Source organism: Panthera leo, chromosome A1 (assembly GCF_018350215.1).
Source record: "Panthera leo isolate Ple1 chromosome A1, P.leo_Ple1_pat1.1, whole genome shotgun sequence".
Taxonomy (NCBI): domain Eukaryota; kingdom Metazoa; phylum Chordata; class Mammalia; order Carnivora; family Felidae; genus Panthera; species Panthera leo.
The window spans coordinates 89,580,455-89,601,475 of NC_056679.1; the positions used below are offsets into that span (position 1 = coordinate 89,580,455).

The following is a 21,021-nucleotide window of genomic DNA, read 5'->3' on the forward strand; positions in this document are numbered from 1 at the left end:
AACCTAACTTTACACTTAAAGAAAGTAGAAAATGAAGAACAAATAGTGCCCAAATCTAGTAGAAAGTGGAAATAATAAAGATTCAAGCAGAAATAAATGAAATAGGGACTGAAATAGAAATAGAAAATTTCAATAAAACCAAGAGCTGATTCTTTCAAAATACAACAAAATTGACAAATCTCAAGCCAGACTCATCAATAAAAAAAGACAGAGGAGTCAAATAAATAAAATCAGAAATGAGGCAGAAAAAATAACTGACACACAGAAACACAAAGGATTGTAAGAAAATATTATATGTCAACAAACTTTTCAATCTAGAAAGAATGGATAAATGTAAATACACACACACACACACACACATTTCCAATATGAACCAAGAAGAAATAGAAATTTTCAACAGACTGATTATTACTCATGAAATTGAGTTAATAATAAAAATAACTTTTAACAACCAGAAGTCTGGATCTATACTCTGAAAACTATAATATGTTGAAAGAAATTGAACATGACATAGTTGAATGGAAAGATATACCATGCTACATAAATTGCACATATGAGTGAAATCATATGGTATTTGTCTTTCACTGACTTGTTTCACTTAGCATAATACTCTCTAGCTCAATCCACTCATTGCAAATGGCAAGATTTCATTATGGCTGGTAATATTCCATTGTATATATACAATATTCCATTATGTATACATATTCCATTTTATGGCTGGTAATATTCCATTGTGTATATATAACCACATCTTCTTTATGCATTTATCAGTTGATGAACACTTGAGCTGTTTCCAACATTGAGCTATTTTAGATAATGCTACAATTAAAAAAAATAGAGAGAGGAAAACCAAGAAACAGACTCTTAACTATAGAGAACAAACTGATGGTTACTAGAGGGGAGGTGGGTGTTGGGATTGGGCGAAATAGTGTATAGGGATTAAGGAGTACACTTGTGATGAGCACTGGGTGATGCAGGAAGTGTTTCAGTAAACCTGAAAGTAATATTACACTGTATGTTAACTGGAATTTAAATAAAAAGTTTTTAAAAAGAGTTGATTAGTACATACAGTCCAAGAGATTCCAGGGGCACATATGCACAGTGAGACAATTATCTGAAGAAGCAGCAAGAGGGTGATCACCTTCAAGTCAAAGAGATAGGTCTGAAAAGAAATCAACCCTACAGGTACCTTGCTCTTGGACCTTCAACCTCCAGAAATGTGAGAACATAAGTGTATTTTTCAAAAAAATTACACACACACACACACACACACACACACCATGCTAATAGATTGGAAGAATTAATATGTTTTTTTAATTTATTTATTTTATGTTTATTTTTAAGCCAGAGAGAGACAGAGCATTAGTGGGGATGGAGCAAAGAGAGAGGGAGACACAGAATCCGAAGCAGGCTCCAGGCTCTGAGCTGCGAGCACAGAGCCTGATGCGGGGCTCGAACTCACGAGCTGTGAGATCATGACCTGAGCCGAAGCAGGACGCTCAGTCAACTGACCACCCAGGCGCCCAGAAGAATTAATATGGTTAAAATGTCCATACTGGGACATGTAGGTGGTTCAGTCAGTTGAGCTTCCAACTCTTGGTCTCAGCTCAGGTCATGATCTCACAGTTGGAGGGATCAAGCCCAGAATCAGTCTTCATGCTGAACATGGAGCCTGCCTGGGATTCTTTTCCTCTCTCCCTCTGCTCCTCTGACCCACTCATTCATTCATTGATTCATTTTCTCTCTCTCTCTCTCTCAAAATAAATAAATAAACTTTGAAAATTAAATAAATAAAATGACGATACTAGTCAAAGCAACCTATAGAGTCAATGCAATCTTTGTCGAAATTCTAATAGCACTTTTCATGGAACTAGAACAAGTAATACTAAAATTTTATCAAAACCACAAAACACCTTGAATAACTAAAGAAATATTGAGATGTGCCGAGTAAGAGATTGCTACAGCTGAGGTCAGAGAGGTCTTTTCCTGCTTTCTCCTCTAAGGTTTTGATGGTTTCCTGTCTCACATTCAGGTCCTTTATCCATTTTGAGTTTATTTTTGTGAATGGCGTGAGAAAGTGGTCTAGTTTCAACCTTCTGCATGTTGCTGTCCAGTTCTCCCAGCACCATTTGTTAAAGAGACTGTCTTTTTTCCATTGGATGTTCTTTCCTGCTTTGTCAAAGATGAGTTGGCCATACGTTTGTGGGTCTAGTTCTGGGGTTTCTATTCTATTCCATTGGTCTATGTGTCTGTTTTTATGCCAATACCATGCTGTCTTGATGATGACAGCTTTGTAGTAGAGGCTAAAGTCTGGGATTGTGATGCCTCCTGCTTTGGTCTTCTTCTTCAAAATTACTTTGGCTATTCGGGGCCTTTTGTGGTTCCATATGAATTTTAGGATTGCTTGTTCTAGTTTCGAGAAGAATGCTGGTGCAATTTTGATTGGGATTGCATTGAATGTGTAGATAGCTTTGGGTAGTATTGACATTTTGACAATATTTATTCTTCCAATCCATGAGCAGGGAATGTCTTTCCATTTCTTTATATCTTCTTCAATTACCTGCATAAGCTTTCTATAGTTTTCAGCATACAGATCTTTTACATCTTTGGTTAGATTTATTCCTAGATATTTTATGCTTCTTGGTGCAATTGTGAATGGGATCAGTTTCTTCATTTGTCTTTCTGTTGCTTCATTGTTAGTGTATAAGAATGCAACTGATTTCTGCACATTGATTTTGTATCCTGCAACTTTGCTGAATTCATGTATCAGTTCTAGCAGACTTTTGGTGGAGTCTATCGGATTTTCCATGTATAATATCATGTCATCTGCAAAAAGCGAAAGCTTGACTTCATCTTTGCCAATTTTGATGCCTTTGATTTCCTTTTGTTGTCTGATTGCTGATGCTAGAACTTCCAGCACTATATTAAACAACAGCGGTGACAGTGGGCATCCCTGTCGTGTTCCTGATCTCAGGGAAAAAGCTCTCAGTTTTTCCCCGTTGAGGATGATGTTAGCTGTGGGCTTTTCATAAATGGCCTTTATGATCTTTAAGTATGTTCCTTCTATCCCGACTTTCTCAAGGGTTTTTATTAAGAAAGGGTGCTGGATTTTGTCAAAGGCCTTTTCTGCATCGATTGACAGGATCATATGGTTCTTCTCTTTTTTTTTGTTAATGTGATGTATCACGTTGATCGATTTGCGAATGTTGAACCAGCCCTGCATCCCAGGAATGAATCCCACTTGGTCATGGTGAATAATTCTTTTTATATGCTGTTGAATTCGATTTGCTAGTATCTTATTAAGAATTTTTGCATCCATATTCATCAGGGATATTGGCCTGTAGTTCTCTTTTTTTACTGGGTCTCTGTCTGGTTTAGGAATCAAAGTAATACTGGCTTCATAGAATGAGTCTGGAAGTTTTCCTTCCCTTTCTATTTCTTGGAATAGCTTGAGAAGGATAGGTATTATCTCTGCTTTAAATGTCTGGTAGAACTCCCCTGGGAAGCCATCTGGTCCTGGACTCTTATTTGTTGGGAGATTTTTGATAACCGATTCAATTTCTTCACTGGTTATGGGTCTGTTCAAGCTTTCTATTTCCTCCTGATTGAGTTTTGGAAGAGTGTGGGTGTTTAGGAATTTGTCCATTTCTTTTAGGTTGTTCAATTTGCTGGCATATAATTTTTCATAGTATTCCCTGATAATTGTTTGTATCTCTGAGGGATTGGTTGTAATCATTCCATTTTCATTCATGATTTTATCTATTTCGGTCATCTCCCTTTTCTTTTTGAGAAGCCTGGCTAGAGGTTTGTCAATTTTGTTTATTTTTTCAAAAAACCAACTCTTGGTTTCGTTGATCTGCTCTACAGTTTTTTTAGATTCTATATTGTTTATTTCTGCTCTGATCTTTATGATTTCTCTTCTTCTGCTGGGTTTAGGCTGCCTTTGCTGTTCTGCTTCTATTTCCTTTAGGTGTGCTGTTAGATTTTGTATTTGGGATTTTTCTTGTTTCTTGAGATAGGCCTGGATTGCAATGTATTTTCCTCTCAGGACTGCCTTCGCTGCATCCCAAAGCGTTTGGATTGTTGTATTTTCATTTTCGTTTGTTTCCATATATTTTTTAATTTCTTCTCTAATTGCCTGGTTGACCCACTCATTCGTTAGTAGGGTGTTCTTTAACCTCCATGCTTTTGGAGGCAAGGGAATTAAAAGCAAAAGTGAATTACTGGGACCTTATGAAGATAAAAAGCTTCTGCACAGCAAAGGAAACAACCAACAAAACTAAAAGGCAACCAACGGAATGGGAAAAGATATTTGCAAATGACACATCGGACAAAGGGCTAGTATCCAAAATCTATAAAGAGCTCATCAAACTCCACACCCGAAAAACAAATAACCCAGTGAAGAAATGGGCAGAAAACATGAATAGACACTTCTCTAAAGAAGACATCCGGATGGCCAACAGGCACATGAAAAGATGTTCAACGTCGCTCCTTATCAGGGAAATACAAATCAAAACCAAACTCAGATACCACCTCACGCCAGTCAGAGTGGCCAAAATGAAGAAATCAGGAGACTACAGATAGAGGATGTGGAGAAACAGGAACCCTCTTGCACTGTTGGTGGGAATGCAAATTGGTGCAGCCGCTCTGGAAAGCAGTGTGGAGGTTCCTCAGAAAATTAAAAATAGACCTACCCTATGACCCAGCAATAGCACTGCTAGGAATTTATCCAAGGGATACAGGAGTATTGATGCATAGGGGCACCTGTACCCCAATGTTTATAGCGGCACTCTCAACAATAGCCAAATTATGGAAAGAGCCTAAATGTCCATCAACTGATGAATGGATAAAGAAAATGTGGTTTATATACACAATGGAATACTACGTGGCAATGAGAAAAAATGAAATATGGCCTTTTGTAGCAACATGGATGGAACTGGAGAGTGTGATGCTAAGTGAAATAAGCCATACAGAGAAAGACAGATACCATATGGTTTCACTCTTATGTGGATCCTGAGAAACATAACAGAAACCCATGGGGGAGGGGAAGGAAAAAAAAAAAAAAAGAGGTTAGAGTGGGAGAGAGCCAAAGCATAAGAGACTGTTAAAAACTGAGAACAAACTGAGGGTTGATGGGGGGTGGGAGGGAGGGCAGGGTGGGAGGGAGGGCAGGGTGGGTGATGGGTATTGAGGAGGGCACCTTTTGGGATGAGCACTGGGTGTTGTATGGAAACCAATTTGACAGTAAATTTCATATATTAAAAAATAAAAAAATAAAAAAAATAAATAAAAAAAATTAAAAAAAAAAAAAAAAGAAATATTGAGAAAGAACTAAGCTGGGCAGCATACAATTCTAGATTTTAAGACATACTACAAAGTTACAGTAATTAAAGCAGCATGCTACTGGCAGAAAAATAGAGAGATGAATGGAACAGAATAGAGTGCCCAGAAATAAGCCTGAACTATATGGTCAATTAAGGAGGCAAGACTATATGATGAGGAAAAGATAATCCTTCCAATAAATGGTTTTGGAAAAACTAGACAGCTGCATGTAAAATAATGAAATTGGAGCACTTCCTCAAGCCATACACAAAACTGATTGAATTAAAGCCTAAATGTGATATGTGAAACCACAAAATTCCTGCAGACATCAGTCTTAACAACATATTTATGGATATGTCTTTTCAGGAAAGAGAAAGAAAAGTAAAAATAAACTATTGGGCTTACATCAACATAAAAGCTTTTGCACAGTGAAGGCAACCATCATCAAAACAGAAAGGCAACCTTCTGGATGGGAGAAGGTACTTGCAAATGAAATATCAGATAAGGGGTTAATATCCAAAATATACAAAAAACTTATGCAACTTACCACAAAAACATAAATCTGATTTAAAAGTGGGCAAGAGACAGCAATAGCACTGCTAGGAATTCACCCAAGGGATACAGGAGTGCTGATGCATAGGGGCACTTGTACCCCAATGTCTACAGCAGCACTTTCAACAATAGCCAAATTGTGGAAAAAGCCTAAATGTCCATCAACTGATGAATGGATAAAGAAATTGTGGTTTATATACACAATGGAGTACTATGTGGCAATGAGAAAGAATGAAATATGGTCCTTTGTAGCAACGTGGATGGAACTGGAGAGTGTGATGCTAAGTGAAACAGAGAAAGACAGATACCATGTTTTCACTCTTGTGTGGATCCTGAGAAACTTAACAGAAACCCATGGGGGAGGGGAAGGAAATAAAAAGAGGTTAGAGTGGGAGAGAGCCAAAGCATAAGAGACTCTTAAAAACTGAGAACAAACTGAGGGTTGATGGGGGGTGGGAGGAAGGAGAGGGTAGGTGATGGGCATTGAAGAGGGCATCTTTTGGGATGAGCACTGGGTGTTGTATGGAAACCAATTTGACAATAAATTTCATATATTAAAAAAAATAATAGTTAATGTATGTTCTCAAACTATTCCAAAAAAAAAAAAAGAAAGAAAAAGAAATGGAAAAAAAACTTCCAGATTCAATCTACGAGATCAGCATTACCCTAATACCAAAACCAGATAAAGACACTACAAAAAAAAAAAAAAAAAAAAAAAAAAAAAAAAAAAAAGAGACCTACAGGCCAATATCCCTAATGAACATGGATGCAAAAATTCACAAAATACTAGCAAATTCAATCCAACAGTACATTAAAAAAAACATTTAAGATGATCAACGGGTTGCAAGGTTGTTCGATATTTGCAAATCAATCAGCATGATACATCAAATCAATAAGAGAAAGGATAAGAACCATATGACCATTTTAATACATGCAGAAAAAGCATTTGACAAAGTCCAACATCCATTCATCATAAAAACCCTTAATAAAGTAGGGTTAGAGGGAACACACCTCAAGATCATAAAGGCCATTTATGAAAAACCACAGGTAACATCATCCTCAATGGGGAAAAACTCAGAACTTTTCCTCTGTGGTCAGGAACACTGTCACCACTGTTATCGAACATAGTATTGGAAATCCTAGCCACAGCAATGAGACAAAAAAAAGAAATAAAAGGCATCCAAGTCAGCAAGGAAGAAGTAAAACTTTCACTATTTGCAGATGATATGATATTCTATGTAGAAAACCTGAAAGCCTCCACAAAAAACTGCTAGAACTGGTAAGTGATTTCAGGTAAAATAACAAGATATAAAATCAATGTACAGATGCATTTCTGTTGCATTTCTATACACCACTAATGAAACAGAAGAAAGAAAAAATTAAGGAATCAACCCCCATTTACAATTGCACCAAAACCATAAGATTCCTAGTAATAAACCTAACCAAATAGGTGAAAGATCTGTACTCTGAAAACTATAGAACACTGATTTTTTTAATGTTTATTCATCTTTGACAGAGAGAGACAGAGTGCAAGAGGGGGAAGGGCAGAGAGAGGGGAGGACACAGAATCCAAAGCAGGCTGAGAAGTTACTCAGATGAGATGAAAAGTACAGTGGACAGTCCTGAAATAACGGGCTTGAGATGGACACAAAACTTGCAGGACATGTGGCCCCCTTGCTGGAGAGAGGTGGGGAGTTGCCTATGAAGGTAAGGGCCTGAATTTTCTATGAGAGGAAATATTCATAGAAGGTAAGAATGGATGCAGAATGTAATAAAGATTAATGGTAACAACCCTAAGCGTACTGGTCTCCAGATACAGTATTGCCCTTCCTTGATCTATTTAGTTTGTGGTGGGGTAGAGTGGGGATGGGATGAGGTGCTAATGACCCTGCAGGCTGTATTTCCTTGGTTCCCATATCCATAGAATATCTGGGGAGAGAATAAAGGGATAAGGTGAGCTAGTACCCCCTCCAAGTCCACTTCAGGTGGCACCTCAGGCAGTAGTAGAGGAAGGCTGCTCCTGTTCCTGCAAGAGTGGCCTGCCATGTTGGTTGCGGTTTCTTCCAGATGACCCTGCCCCTTGGGTTCTTCTAATACCAACTCTCCTTCTATCTTAAGTCTAGGGATGTTAGCAACTTCATACTGTTACTAATCTCAGGGTTTCCTCAGTATCTCCTGTTTGGATTTGCAGTTCTTTTATCACTTGTGTCACCAATGCTCTGCATTAAATGGCCTCCATTGTAAATATTTAAAGTTGTTTCTATTTTCCTAGTTAGACCCTTTCTGACACCAAGTGATCACTGACTTCATAAAAACTCAAATGATATCAATTTACCTACTGTCATGAATATGTGGCCTTCATAAGTGTTATGTCTTTGATCAGAACATCCATAATATTTATTTCTCTAATTTAGGGCTTCTCAACCTCAGCGCTGTTGACATTTGGGACTGGATAGTTCTTTGTTGTAGAAGACTATCCTGTGCATTGTACAATATTTAGCAGCATCCCTGGTTTCTACTTACGAGATGCCAGTAATACCTCCCTCCTAGGTTGTGATCACCAAAAATGTCTCTAGACATTGCAAGCATCCCCTGCAAGGGTGGGAGTGGGGCAAAACTGCCTCTTGTTGAGAACCACTGCTCTAATTGAAAAGCTGTTAAAACACTACAGTTTTTTTTTCTCGCTTTGAAGTAATGATTTTTATTTGGACTAATCCCTGCCTATTGTGATTTAGTGTGGTTATTACAGTGGAAGTGGAGTTCAGTAGACATGGCTGCAGCTGGTCATATATATGATAATTTTATTTTCAATCTGCACCTTTAGTCACTTGCCAATACAAAATGCTCATCCTATAGAATGAAATGTTGCATATAGCATTCTAAACTTTGACATCTTCCCATATCCATGCATTCATTCAGTCCATTCATTCATTCAGCCTATTAATTATTTACAGAGTGTTAGGCTCCTTTCTAAGCACATGGATGAGCAATTTAAGAAAGTAATGCCTCCAGTCTATCGTAGCTGGGCATAATAGCATGACATCCAGAACCACATAAGAAAAGACTGTGCTCTTCTGAAAATGAGAGGGTGTTTTTCTCAAGTCTTGTTTTAATTAATGCAGACTTCCTCTTACAAGGATATGTCATTATACGCTGAGACAAACTTCAGAAAATTAGGATGCACTTGGGTCCCATATTAGGCCACAGAATTACTGAGCAACTTGTTAATGCCAATGTGGATTTGGAACCACGGATCATTGTTGTGTGAAAACCATTGGATGTAGCAGTGCAAATCAAGCCCCCTGACTCCTTTTGCTTTCACTTCTGTACTCAAATAGTCCTTTTTAATTCTGCACTTCTCTCCTATGAAAGTAAGCAGAGAATTCTGTTTAGAATCTCATTGACATCAGTTGCCTTGTCTCTACTTAACTCACAGTTCTCTTTATTCAGTTTTTTTTGTGTGTGATTTTAAAATTTACAAACTGTCTTATAGCTCCAGCAAGCGAACATGTTTATTCTTATTATTCAAACACTAAATAAGATAAAATTTGACATGTCCTAAAGCCTTGCCTTGAAGTCATGGTACTCCTTTCAATTCTAAGAAACAGGATCCTTGGTATACTGTGTAGTCTCTGTCTACTTGATTCTTATTCTTTTTTCTTGTTCCACATATATTTATTCCTGATGGACAAGTATTGCATTGTATGTTACTGACTAAATCCTCCATTTTCCTAACTGTTTTGATGATGGTATAGTGAAAGTGGTGATGGAGAAAATGAAGAAACTTCTATGGCCGTGTAGCTGCTTAATAAATGTAGCAGAGTGATCATCGGTGCTATTGTAACATCTAGGAGTATGTTTGGTGGCATTTGAATAAGCTAGTAACCATGCATTGAAAATAGAAAAACATTAACAGTGGGACACAGAATTACTTGCCAGGGGAGATTGCCTTGGCCAGAGGTTCCTTTAAGGGATGGTTAGGTTTCCTTCTGGTGAGTCCCCACCCTCTAAAGATCCCAGGAATAGCTAGAGAAGAGCACACAGCAGATTTTCCAACCCCCTCACAGAAACATAAAACAAGCGCAGTTAAAGCAAGTACACCACAAGTTGTGTCGCCAGTGGTTGCCTCACCTTTCTTCCCACTCTTGATCTCCCTATACCTGCTCCATCCCCATCAAGCTCCTGACTGCTTTCTTCACATCCTTATTCCTCAGTGTGTAGACCAGAGGGTTGAGTGTGGGTGCAAGAATCATGTAAAGCACTGCCAGTGCTTTGCTCTGGTCCTGGGAGTAGTTGTCCTTGGGCTGCAGATACAAAAACATAATGGTCCCATAGAAGAGTGAGACTACCATTAGGTGGGAGGCACAGGTCCTAAAGGCCTTTTTCCTTCCCTCTGCTGAGCGCATTTTTACTACTGCCCTGGCGATGCACAGGTAAGTGGTCAGGATGATGGAGATAGGCATGCCTAGGATGATTAGCCGGGCAATAAACATTTTAGATTCTGTCGGGCCAGTATCAACGCAGGAGAGTTTAACAATGATCAATAGTTCACAGAAGAAATGGTCCACACGCCGGTTTCCACATCGAGGCAGCACCATGGCCATTGAGGACTGGAGAAAGGAGTTAGCAAAACCAGAGGACCAGGAAGCTGCTGCCAGGAGGTGACACAGCCTGGGGTGCATGATGGAGGTATAGTGTAGAGGCCAGCAAACTGCAACATAGCGATCAACTGCCATCACCGCAAGGAGCACACACTCTGTGGAGCCAAGTGCCAAGGCCACCCAGTACTGGACCATGCAGCCAGCATAGCTGATCTTTTTGTTACCTCCCCACATGTTCACCAGCATCTGGGGCACAATGCTGGTGGTGAAGCAGAGGTCAAGCACAGAGAGGTTTCTGAGGAAGAAGTACATGGGTGTATGAAGTCCAGCGTCCAGGATAGAGAGTAGGATTATGGTCACGTTGCCCACAAGAGTTATAGTGTAGAACATCAGGACAAAGAGAGAGAGGATCAGCTCTAACTTGGGCCGCTCAGAGAAGCCCACTAAGATGAAATCCCCACCTGTGCTCTCATTAGCTGTTTCCATCTCCTCTTCAGCCCTATCACTTCAGGAGATCCCACACCCTCTGTTGTGGGATTTAAGAATAATAAGTGGGTAATTAATACACATAATGGATTTAAAGGACAAGCATGGGTCCTTAGATGTGACCTAAATTCTACATTTTTGTTTTCTCTTGTCCTTTCCATCTATTTCCCCCTGCAACTGGATGAAAACTCCAGCAGATACATGACCTCCACAGTAATAAATGTATCACAACCAATTTCAGTTACAAACAGAATCTAAATCCACTAATTTGAAAACCCAATCCCATGAATACCAACAACTGAAAGCCTCACTTAGCATTCAGTCTTGTCCTCCACCAGCTATCACTCCTTCCAGGTAACCCCTTGTGCTTGAGGGATGGGCTGTGGGCAGCTTCTCTCTCTCCCCACCCTTTCTCTGCCAGCATGACAGTAGGGCCATAGGGTCTTCCTGTTTGGGCCATGCAAAGGGGAAGGAAAAGAGTCACAAAAAAGTTCTTACTCTTCCAATCTGAGCCTGGGAGGTGTTTGAAGAGCTGACTCTTCTCTCATGGGAAAAGTGGTGGGTTCTTATAAGCCTTCTTACTGGGACAATGGGCCTGTGGGTCCCCAGCCTGGACTGGTGCATCTCCCATGAAGCTTACATCACCTTTTGCAGCTTCTGGAGATCCAGCATTCTCTCCCAGCATCGTGCTACTTTTTCCCTTTGTCCCTCTGGTGGTTCCAATGGATTAGACTCAGGACAACCCTGCACTAACTCTCCCTTCACCACCACCCTCCTCCAACACACAGGAAAGTCTCTTCCATCATTTGTCTCAAAAACATTGCAGCAGCCAAGACTTTCTTGAATCTACCACTGTAGAAGCTATTGGCACTTTTCTCATCCCCCAGAATTTCCTGGTTTTTCTGCCCCTGGTTCACTCTCTGCACTCCCAACTAAAATATGCAATTAGTGAAATCTCCAAGTAGCTCTGTTGAAGTCTCCCATCTGCACACCTATTAATGTGATGGGGCAGGTACTTTAAAACACCCTTTCCTGTTGGAAGGGGATGGTTTCAGACTCAGACTACTGCTTATTTCAAATGAATATTTGCAAATTCTCTCCCCTCCTCTTTACTCTCCTGACCTGTTTAATTTTTCATGTGGATGAAACTATTCTGGATGAATACTCCAAGAATCATACAACCATTTAAAAAATCATTTTCTTATAAATACTACATATGATTGAATCTTTCCCACCCTCTATAACATTTGAGTCAGATATAAGGCAGAAAGATTCATTTTAAAATACTGGTCCTTATGTACTAGAGGCAGTGGGACACTCAGTTTCGTGGGACAAAATTTTGTGGGACATCCACTTTTTGGGGGTAGCTTCTGTCCATACCTTTCAGGAAAGTCAAGTGATAATAAGGCAACAAATCTCAAATAAATGAGCAAGAGGGTAAATTAATTTAAGCACTTATCTTAAATAGTAGTTATAAATAAAGGTACCAAGAAATAAATCAAAATTAGATAACAAATTCACTCCACTTGAATAGAAGTTGAAGGAAAAATCAAATAGGCAAAAGGTTATTTCCATACATGTCACGAATAATTTCCATGTTGATTCTTTCTGTGATTTCTCCAGTTGTCCCTCTTCTGTTAAATAGAAATACATCATAGGATTACCTTCGAGATAGATTGCCACTGACTTCAAGAAGCTTTGAGATATCCAGGTCTTTCAAATTTTATTTTCTCCTCTACTAATCACATTGTGTTCAGAAAGACTTGTTCTTAATGATACTAGCCTTCCTCCTTGCAACAGTATCTCATCTCTCCATTGGTATACAGATCATTAGCTACACTCTTATTCATGTCTTTGCACAGAGCATATTGAGATGGTAAGGGCCGGGCCCTGATGTATATACAAAGCCCTTAGTGTCCTTGTCCACAGTCATCTTGCTTCATTAGAATTACTGGTTACACAAATTTGACAGGGAATGTTTTACATACTGTAAGGGTGAATAATTTTTTACCAATTGATACTTAAATTTAAAAATCCATAATGAAAATTAGAACAAGAGAGAGGAGATAGGGGAAGTAAAATTAAGTGGGAGTAATTTGGGATTACACAGAAGCAAGAGGGGGTACACAAGGGATGTAATGGGAGAGCCAATTTATAAGTGAAAGATTGGGTTCCCAGACACCCTGGGGATGGAGCTCAGAGATGCAACAGGGAGGAAACAGGAACTTTTATTTTGTTTATCATTAAATCTCCATCAATTGTCAAGTGCCTGGCAAGTGATAAGTGTATAGTCAGTTAATATCTGTCCAGAGATCTCAAGTGTGTGACCTTTGAACCAAAGCTGGAAACTCCTATTTTGTTTGACTCAGATAAAACTTTTTAAATTAGGGGATTTTGTTAAACTATAATTTCTAGTACCTCATTTAAAAGTTTGTGACTAGTAGCACCAAGCCAATATTCATCTAAGATGATAATTTACTGGAGATAAATTTTAAGCAGACATTTGTCTCCAGTTCCCAGTCTTCACTGCATCCCATCTGCCTCACACACCCAGGTTTACCCCATCTTCTATCTGTAGCCATTTGAGCCTGAATTCCATACATCTGTTGTCTAAACCAGCATCTTGCCATCATGAGATTCTGTGTCTCAATCAGCTCCAGGGCCCACGAAGACTTTGCAAGTTGTTATGCTTTTAATTGCAAATAATTTCATGTTCTTCCTGGAAGCAGGCCTGACATATCTTATAAATCTGAGTAATATTAACTTGGCAAACAGAGACCCGGAACAAAAACCCATATACAGGTGGAGAAAACTCAATTCTTCCTTTCTTTTGACTGTTTTGAAGTCTTTAAATATTACAAGAGTCAGCTGTAATAAAAATGATCTGACAGTCGCTTTTTATTTTTTGATATCATGATAATCAAACTAAAAACTACCATTCAGTGTCTTTCTTATAGAAAACTGTTAAAATTCTCCACTGGGAGAATTAAGGAGACAAGAGAAAAGCAGTAATGGTGAAGAGAAAGGAATTAATTGCAGTAAGAGGAACAACTTCATCAGGGAGTTGGAGAGGTTTGCTAAAATTTGATAAAGGATGGGGCTCCAGGGTGCCTTAATCAATTAAGAGTCCAACTCTTGATTTCAACTCAGGTCATAATCTCTCAGTTTGTAGGAAAGAGCCTCCACATCTGGCTCTGTGCTGACAGTGCAGAGCCTGCTTGGGATTCCCTCTCTCTCTCTCTCTGCCTCTCCCCTGGTCATTCTCTCTCTCTCTCTCTCTCTCTCTCTCTCTCTCTCTCTCTCTGTCTCCCTCTCTCAAAATAAATAAGCATTTTTTAATTGATAAAGGAAAGAACCAATGATGATGTTAAATTCATCATAATTGATGATAGATTAACTCACTAAGTGATTCTTGTTTGAATCAACTCAGGGAACTTGAACATGAAATCAAGGACTCTGAATCGTGGATCAACCACTTACTACATGTATAAACTTGAGAAGGTCTTTAACCTTTATGGCTCTTGGTTTACTCATCTGTAATATGAAAATAACAATATCATAATATTCTTTTCATAGGGTTATCTTGAAAACTACAAAAGAGTATACATACAAAAGTTAAACTGTTATCCCATAGATAATTAATAATAGTAACATGGAATAATAGGAATAATGGTAACATTTCTCAAGCTTGCAATGTATGAAGTGCTTTATGTGCATTGCCTTATTTTATATTCATATATAATCTCTGAGGTCGTTAATATCACTGCCCCATTTTGCAGAGTAGAAAACTAAAGCCTATGATGACTTAATCCTAAGGCCAAGTCCACATCCCCAATACATGGTAGAACTAGGACTTGAAATCAGAACTCACTGGTTCCAAAGTTCATGATCACTAAACTATCATACAACACTGCCTGTATTATTGTAAGTAGCTATGCATATAATCCCTTTGTAGTTATCACTCCCAATGCCTGGCACATACCGGGCACTCACTAAATGTTTACTGAGTGAAGAGAAAAGGGGGAGCTACCAGTTATTCAACAAAACCACTGCCAATCCTGATCAGTCAGAATGATAGAAAGAGGGGAGGAAAGATTGAGGGTTCATCCCCAGGGGTCATCTTTATAAACTGAAGTGTCCTTTTAATTAAGAAAAAAAACTTCCTAGAACCTTAAAAGCATTAATAACCTAGTTTTATGCCAATGTAGAAAGTCTGATTTTGGTGCTCACAAGAACAGTCTTGGCTTTTCAGTCCTTACTAGCTACAACCTGTCATTCAGAGCAATTGAAAGCAAACAATACTCACCTCCACACACAGTTTTCAGTCTGGTGTGTTAAAAGTCATGTTCTTGTCATGCTCTTTATCATCCACTTAAAGTCCTAGTGTGGGTGTGAGATCTGAATTCTTGGGGAGAGGAGAAGGGAAGCTATGTTAGGGCTGTCTCAGACACACAGGTCCCTTTTCCCTGCTATAAACAAAATCACTGCCAAAGCAGAAAGATGCAGAACAGAGTTTTCTCCTTGCCAAGACTATCAAACCTTCAGATGGAGTAAAATGTATCTGCCACACAGCAAGTTAGGACCAAAGATGCAAAGTGGGATTTGGCAAAAACTGCCAGCACCTTCCTTTGCTTCTCTTACTATTACTGTTTTCTGCTCTAGCCCACAAACTACTTGGTTTTGTCCTGTTTTCAGAAATGCTTATATGCACCCAAATCATGTACTTATCCTCTTTTCATTTCCTTACTGGGGGGTGGGGGGTGGGCCAATAAATTATCTTGAGTCTTTAAAAAAGAAAAGGAAGGGACATCTGTGCAGCTCAGCTGCTTAAGCATCCGAGTTTGGCTCAGATTATCTCAAGGTTTGTGAGTTGACCCCCACACTGGGCTCCTTGCTGTCAGCACGGAGCCTGCTTCAGATCCTCTGTCTTCTTCTCTCAAAAATAAATAAACATTTTTTTTTTATTTTTATTTATTTTATTTTATTTTATTTTATTTTTTAATATATAAAATTTACTGTCAAATTGGTTTCCATACAACACCCAGTGCTCATCCCAAAAGGTGCCCTCCTCAATACCCATCACCCACCCCATCACCCACCCTGCCCTCCCTCCCACCCGCCATCAACCCTCAGTTTGTTCTCAGTTTTTAACAGTCTCTTATGCTTAAATAAACATTTTTTTAAAAAAGGGGTTCTGTAATGGACCAAGGGTAATGTATATCTAGTATGGTTAGGGTTTCTATTAGCTAAATCGGTTTCTGGCACCTCTCAGCTGAAAGCCTGTCCATTGTGCCCAAAGACCCAGAAGACATTGATTTGACCTGGTGGCTGGGAGTTCTTTCTGCCTGTCCAAAAGACTTAGTTTGTAGTTGCAGGCAGCTTCTATAGTAAGTGCCTAGGGAGCTTTGAGAAATGTGATGTCCCCACGTTTAAAAGCCACTGCAAACTTCACTTGTTTACTCTGTAGAAACATCTCTGGAGGAAGAGCCCCAAAGTGATCAATTATTGTAAGATAGTGAGGGGCTTAGGAATAAGGTAAAAGTAGCATAGGGGGATGGAGTTACTGAGGCACTAAAGCCTATTTCTCCACATCTCCACTGAAGTTTAAAAATGCCTATATTAAGAAACATGTTATTAAATGCTTAGGTGCATTTATGCAGTCACCAGAATTTTATTAGTTTGAATATGAAGAATAAAGCAGACACTGTTGGGGAACAAAAGAAAAGGAAAAGCCAAAAATCAAATGAGGCAGATTCCTTATTTGTAATAGTGTGTCATTTTACTACTACTAACTATGGTATTTATAGCAGTGATTTTTTGGTTGCATTTACACAAATAAGATAGTTTGGAGGAGTAACAATAAAATAAAGCTAGTTTGCAAAATGTTTTCTGTTACATTATTCAATTTACCCAATAAAAACTATCATGATCTTCAATAATACAGTAATTTCCTCTGTATTGAGGCTATTTACTCACTATGCAGACATCTTGTTTTCAAAAAATCAGTTGTATCCAGTCAATTAGTATTTTCAGTTTAAAAAGTAAAAGGCCCAGCTAAACATCACCTTATAATGTGACCCAGCAATCGCATTACTAGATATTTACCTGATTTCAAACCTTACACCCACGCAAAAAACCTGCATGTGATTGTTGATACCAGCTTTTATTGTTAATCACCCAAAACCAGAAGTAAGCAACATGTCCTTCAATAGGTAAATAATAAGTAAACTGGTACATCCATATTTAGCAATTTTTTTTAAGACCATCAAGCCAAACAAAAAAATGGATGAAGCTTAAGTTAATATTGCTAAGTGAAAGAAGCCAGTCTTCATTAAATTCTCCAAGCAGGCTCTCACCTTGAAATGGGAGTCTTCTCATAGAATCTTCAGATGCAACAAAAAGTCTGGGTGTGACATCCATGACTACTTTATAAGTGGAGAGGTTTTAATCCTAGTAAGAGCATCTCACAGTTTGGGAGTTCTGCTGTTACTGTTGATCAGCATCAAAGAGCAGAGGGTTGGGTAACTGCAGAGAAAAAGACCCTGATGCCCTGTCAAGTAAAATTCTCGTGTAAATACCAAGAGTATAATGAAGAAAGAATTGCCTGAAGAAATAAAAACAGAACACGCCCCAAGACAGAGGATAGTTTGTGAGGCTTTCTTCACTTCTCATAAATCGAACGTTATTCTCTGTTGATGGTGGGCGGGCGGGGCGGGGAGGGGGGCACTTCTTCTAAGCCTGTGGTTCCCGCAAGGTTACTGAGGCTAGCGGCTGGAGAGATCCAACGTGGAGGAGAAGTAGGGAGACCCAAAGTTCCCTCTCCTTTCAAACACAGCAGTGTTGAGGACAGAGGACTTGGAATTCCAAGAGTCGGAGCTGCAGAGTGACAGAGACATCTCCAGAGGCCCACGGGAACAACCTGGTCAGCTGTAGGTGCATGATGCGTCATTGCCAACTGGGGAAGATAAAATGGGCAGCATAGGCGTGGAGGGGAGGGATCCCCTTTTGTGGAGAGACAAAAGGAAGAGAAAGAGAGGCTGTGGAAGTGTAGGATTGTATTTGGATCAGAGAAAAACCGTGGACCAGGAATTGGAAGAAAAATGGAGAAAGATACAATGTCTAATTGCAGGGCTTTCTCCAGACGGGGCCAGCTGCCTTGTTTGTGCACCTGGGGAGGAGGGGAGCCAGCCCTGGGCTAGGTAACTAGCTCATAAATGCAGTCCACAGTGTGGGAAAGCAATCCCCTCCCTCCAGGGCTGTGGGAAGAAGGTAAATAACCATTCAAAGGACAAAGACTGCCTGTGCCCGCCAGCCAGAGGCCCTTTATTGGTGGGGTGGAGCAGCACTTTCCTGAACCAAGAAACGTGGAGGGGGATCCCTTAAGACATCAGGATTTGAATCCCAGCCAAGCACTAGGGAGGCATGGGAGTCGACAGAATGGGACAAACCACCTCCTTTGTGCATGCCAGGCACTGTGAGGAGCCAAAGGCCCTTCATCATTGGGGGAGTGGCACTTCCCAGGAACCGGAGTGCATGGAGCAGGATCCTTTAAGACATCGGGGTTTGAGTCCCAGAGGATTGCCAGGGAGACAATGGAGTCTGGAGCAAAAAAAACAAAAAACAAAACAAAACAAAACAAAACAAAAAACACGGCCCACTTGCACCTGTGCGGCACTGTGAGGATGGCCTGAACAGGGTTTGGGACACCCAGTCTGGGGAGAAGAGACTGGGGTGTTGCCATTTTTCTCACCATCACCAACAAGGTGGGGCTTCAGGGAACAAACAAGGGGGCACAGTGTAGGCGGGACCCGCCTACACAAGACCACGCCCCTCCACAGCTGGTAACTGTGTATCTACCAGAGCCGGATTCACGCTGACCAAGCAGACAGCCCCTCCTCCAGACCAGCACTGCCACTGGTTCCAAGAAACCCAGAGGTTTTGCATTTTCTGATTCTTGGACAATTCTTACTATATATTTTCTCCCTTTCTCCTTCTTATTTCTCCCTTTCTCTTGTCTGGTTATTCTGGCTATTGGTTTGTTTAAGCAGACATATTTAATCTATTCTTTTTACACCTGTTCTCCTTTATTTTCCTCTCTCTCTCTCTGGATTAAGCCATATAGTTTCTCTGCCTGGTCAATTTTCTTTTCTTTTCTTTTTTCCAGCCCCTGTCATTTCTCTCTTTTTATGGGATAAGGCCTTTTCCACCACCACCAACCCTCATTTTTTAAATTTTTTTTCCCCTAGGGTTACTTCAATGAACAAATCAAAAAACGGCTGGTGTAGGGTCCAAACAATCACTACGAGTAGGGAGATAAAGCAACCAGAGTCACAACAACACAGAGCAAGTAACACACTCCAAAAAACACCTCCTGAAGGGCCAGGCCCTGGACAGTTTATGATGCCTCTTTAATATAGTAGTGTTCACAGGTGCAGGACACATAACAAGTTTTTAAAATACATAAGGGACAGAAAACAGGCCAAAATGATGAAATGAAAGAATTCTCCTCAAAAAAATTCCAGGAAGAAATGACAGCTAAAAATTGCTCAAAACAGATATAACCAATATAACTGAGCAAGAATTTAGATTAATAGTCATAAGATTAATAGCTGGGCTTGAAAAAGGATAGAAGACAGAAGAGAATCTATTGCTGCAGAGAACAAGGAACTAAAATATAGTCATGACAAATAAATGTTGAAGTGAGGTGCAAAATAAACTAAATGTGTTGACAGCAAGGATTGAAGAGGCAGAGGGGAGAAAAGTGAAATAGAAGATAAAATTATGGAAAAAGATGAAGCTGAAATAAAGACTTAAAAAATTCTAGACCACAAGAGGAGAATTAGAGAACTAAGTGATTTAATGAAACGTAATAATATCCATATCATAGGAGTTCCAGAAGAGACAGATTAAGGGAAACAGAAGATAAATTATCGAAAATTATGAAGCAGGGAAAAAGAGAAATAAAAAACTAGTAGACCACAAGGGAGAATCAGAGATAATAATATCCATATCCTAGGAGTTTCGGAAGAAGAAGAAGAGAGAGAAAGGGACAGAAAGTATACTTTAACAAATCATAGCTGAGAACTTCCCCAATCTGAGGAAAGAAGACATTGAAATCCAGGAGGCACAGAGAACTCCCTTCAAATGTAACAGGAACCAATCTTCTCCATGACATATCATAGTGAAACTGGCAAAATACAAAGATAAAGAGAGAATTCTGAAAGCAGTTAGGGACAAACGGGCCTTAACCTACAAGGGTAAACACATAAGGGTAGTAGCAGACCCGTCAACTGAATTTGGCAGGCCAGAAGGGAGTGGCAGGAAATATTCAAGGTTCTGAATAGGAAAAATATGCAGCCAAGGATCATTTATCCAGCAAGGCTGTCATTCAGAATATAAGGAGAGATAAAGGTTTTCCTACACAAACAAAAACTGAAGGAGTTCATCAACCTTTAAACAAGCCCTACAAGAGATCCTAAGGTGGAGTCTGTGAGTGGAATGTTGCAAAGACTACAAAGGACCAGAGACACACCACAAGCATGAAACCTACAGATAACACAATGACACTAAATCCATATTTTTCAATAAAACGCTAAATGTAAATGGACTAAATGCTCCAAAAACACGTATCAAAATGGATAAAAAACAAAGCCCATCTATATGCTGTCTACAAGAGACCCATTTTAGGCCTGAAGCCACCTTCAGATTGAAAGTGAGGGGATGGATAACCATCTATCATGCTACTGGAAGTCAAAAGAAAGCTGGAGTAGCCATATTTATATCAGACAAACTAGATTTTAAACTAAAAACTGTAACAAGAGATGAAGAAGGGTATTATATAATAATTAGAGTCTATCCATCAAGAAGAGGTAACAGTGATAAATGTTTATGCACACAATTTGCAAGCACCCAAATATATACATCAATTAATCATGAATATAAGCAATCTTATTGATAAGAATATAGTAATTGCAGGTGATTTTAATACTCCACTTACAACAACGGACAGATCATTGAGGCAGAAAATCAATAAAGAAACAATGGCCGTGAATGATACACT

At 39.4% G+C, this 21,021-nt stretch overlaps 2 protein-coding genes and 1 long non-coding RNA gene across 3 annotated transcripts in view; all 3 read right to left on the minus strand.

Annotated features, from left to right (window-relative positions):
* The window catches only part of LOC122216044 (T-cell-specific guanine nucleotide triphosphate-binding protein 2-like), a 99,412-nt gene that overhangs the window by 28,383 nt on the left and 50,008 nt on the right, over window positions 1–21,021 (minus strand).
* LOC122216049 (putative olfactory receptor 2W6) lies at window positions 8,792–10,961 on the minus strand. The gene is made up of 2 exons (XM_042932266.1): window positions 10,006–10,961; window positions 8,792–9,237 (listed from the first exon to the last, which is right to left on the minus strand). Exon 1 carries the CDS (start codon window positions 10,959–10,961, stop codon window positions 10,029–10,031), a length of 933 nt encoding a protein of 310 aa, XP_042788200.1. The 3' UTR covers window positions 8,792–9,237; window positions 10,006–10,028.
* LOC122216055 lies at window positions 12,463–17,493 on the minus strand. The gene is made up of 3 exons (XR_006200672.1): window positions 17,318–17,493; window positions 15,268–15,366; window positions 12,463–12,595 (listed from the first exon to the last, which is right to left on the minus strand). It is a non-coding gene; the product is annotated as an uncharacterized LOC122216055 (long non-coding RNA).

What these genes read in the sequence shown, in the direction of transcription:
- LOC122216049 (XM_042932266.1), bottom strand. Translation starts at nt 10,961, where the DNA reads ATGGAAACAGCTAATGAGAGCACAGGTGGGGATTTCATCTTAGTGGGC.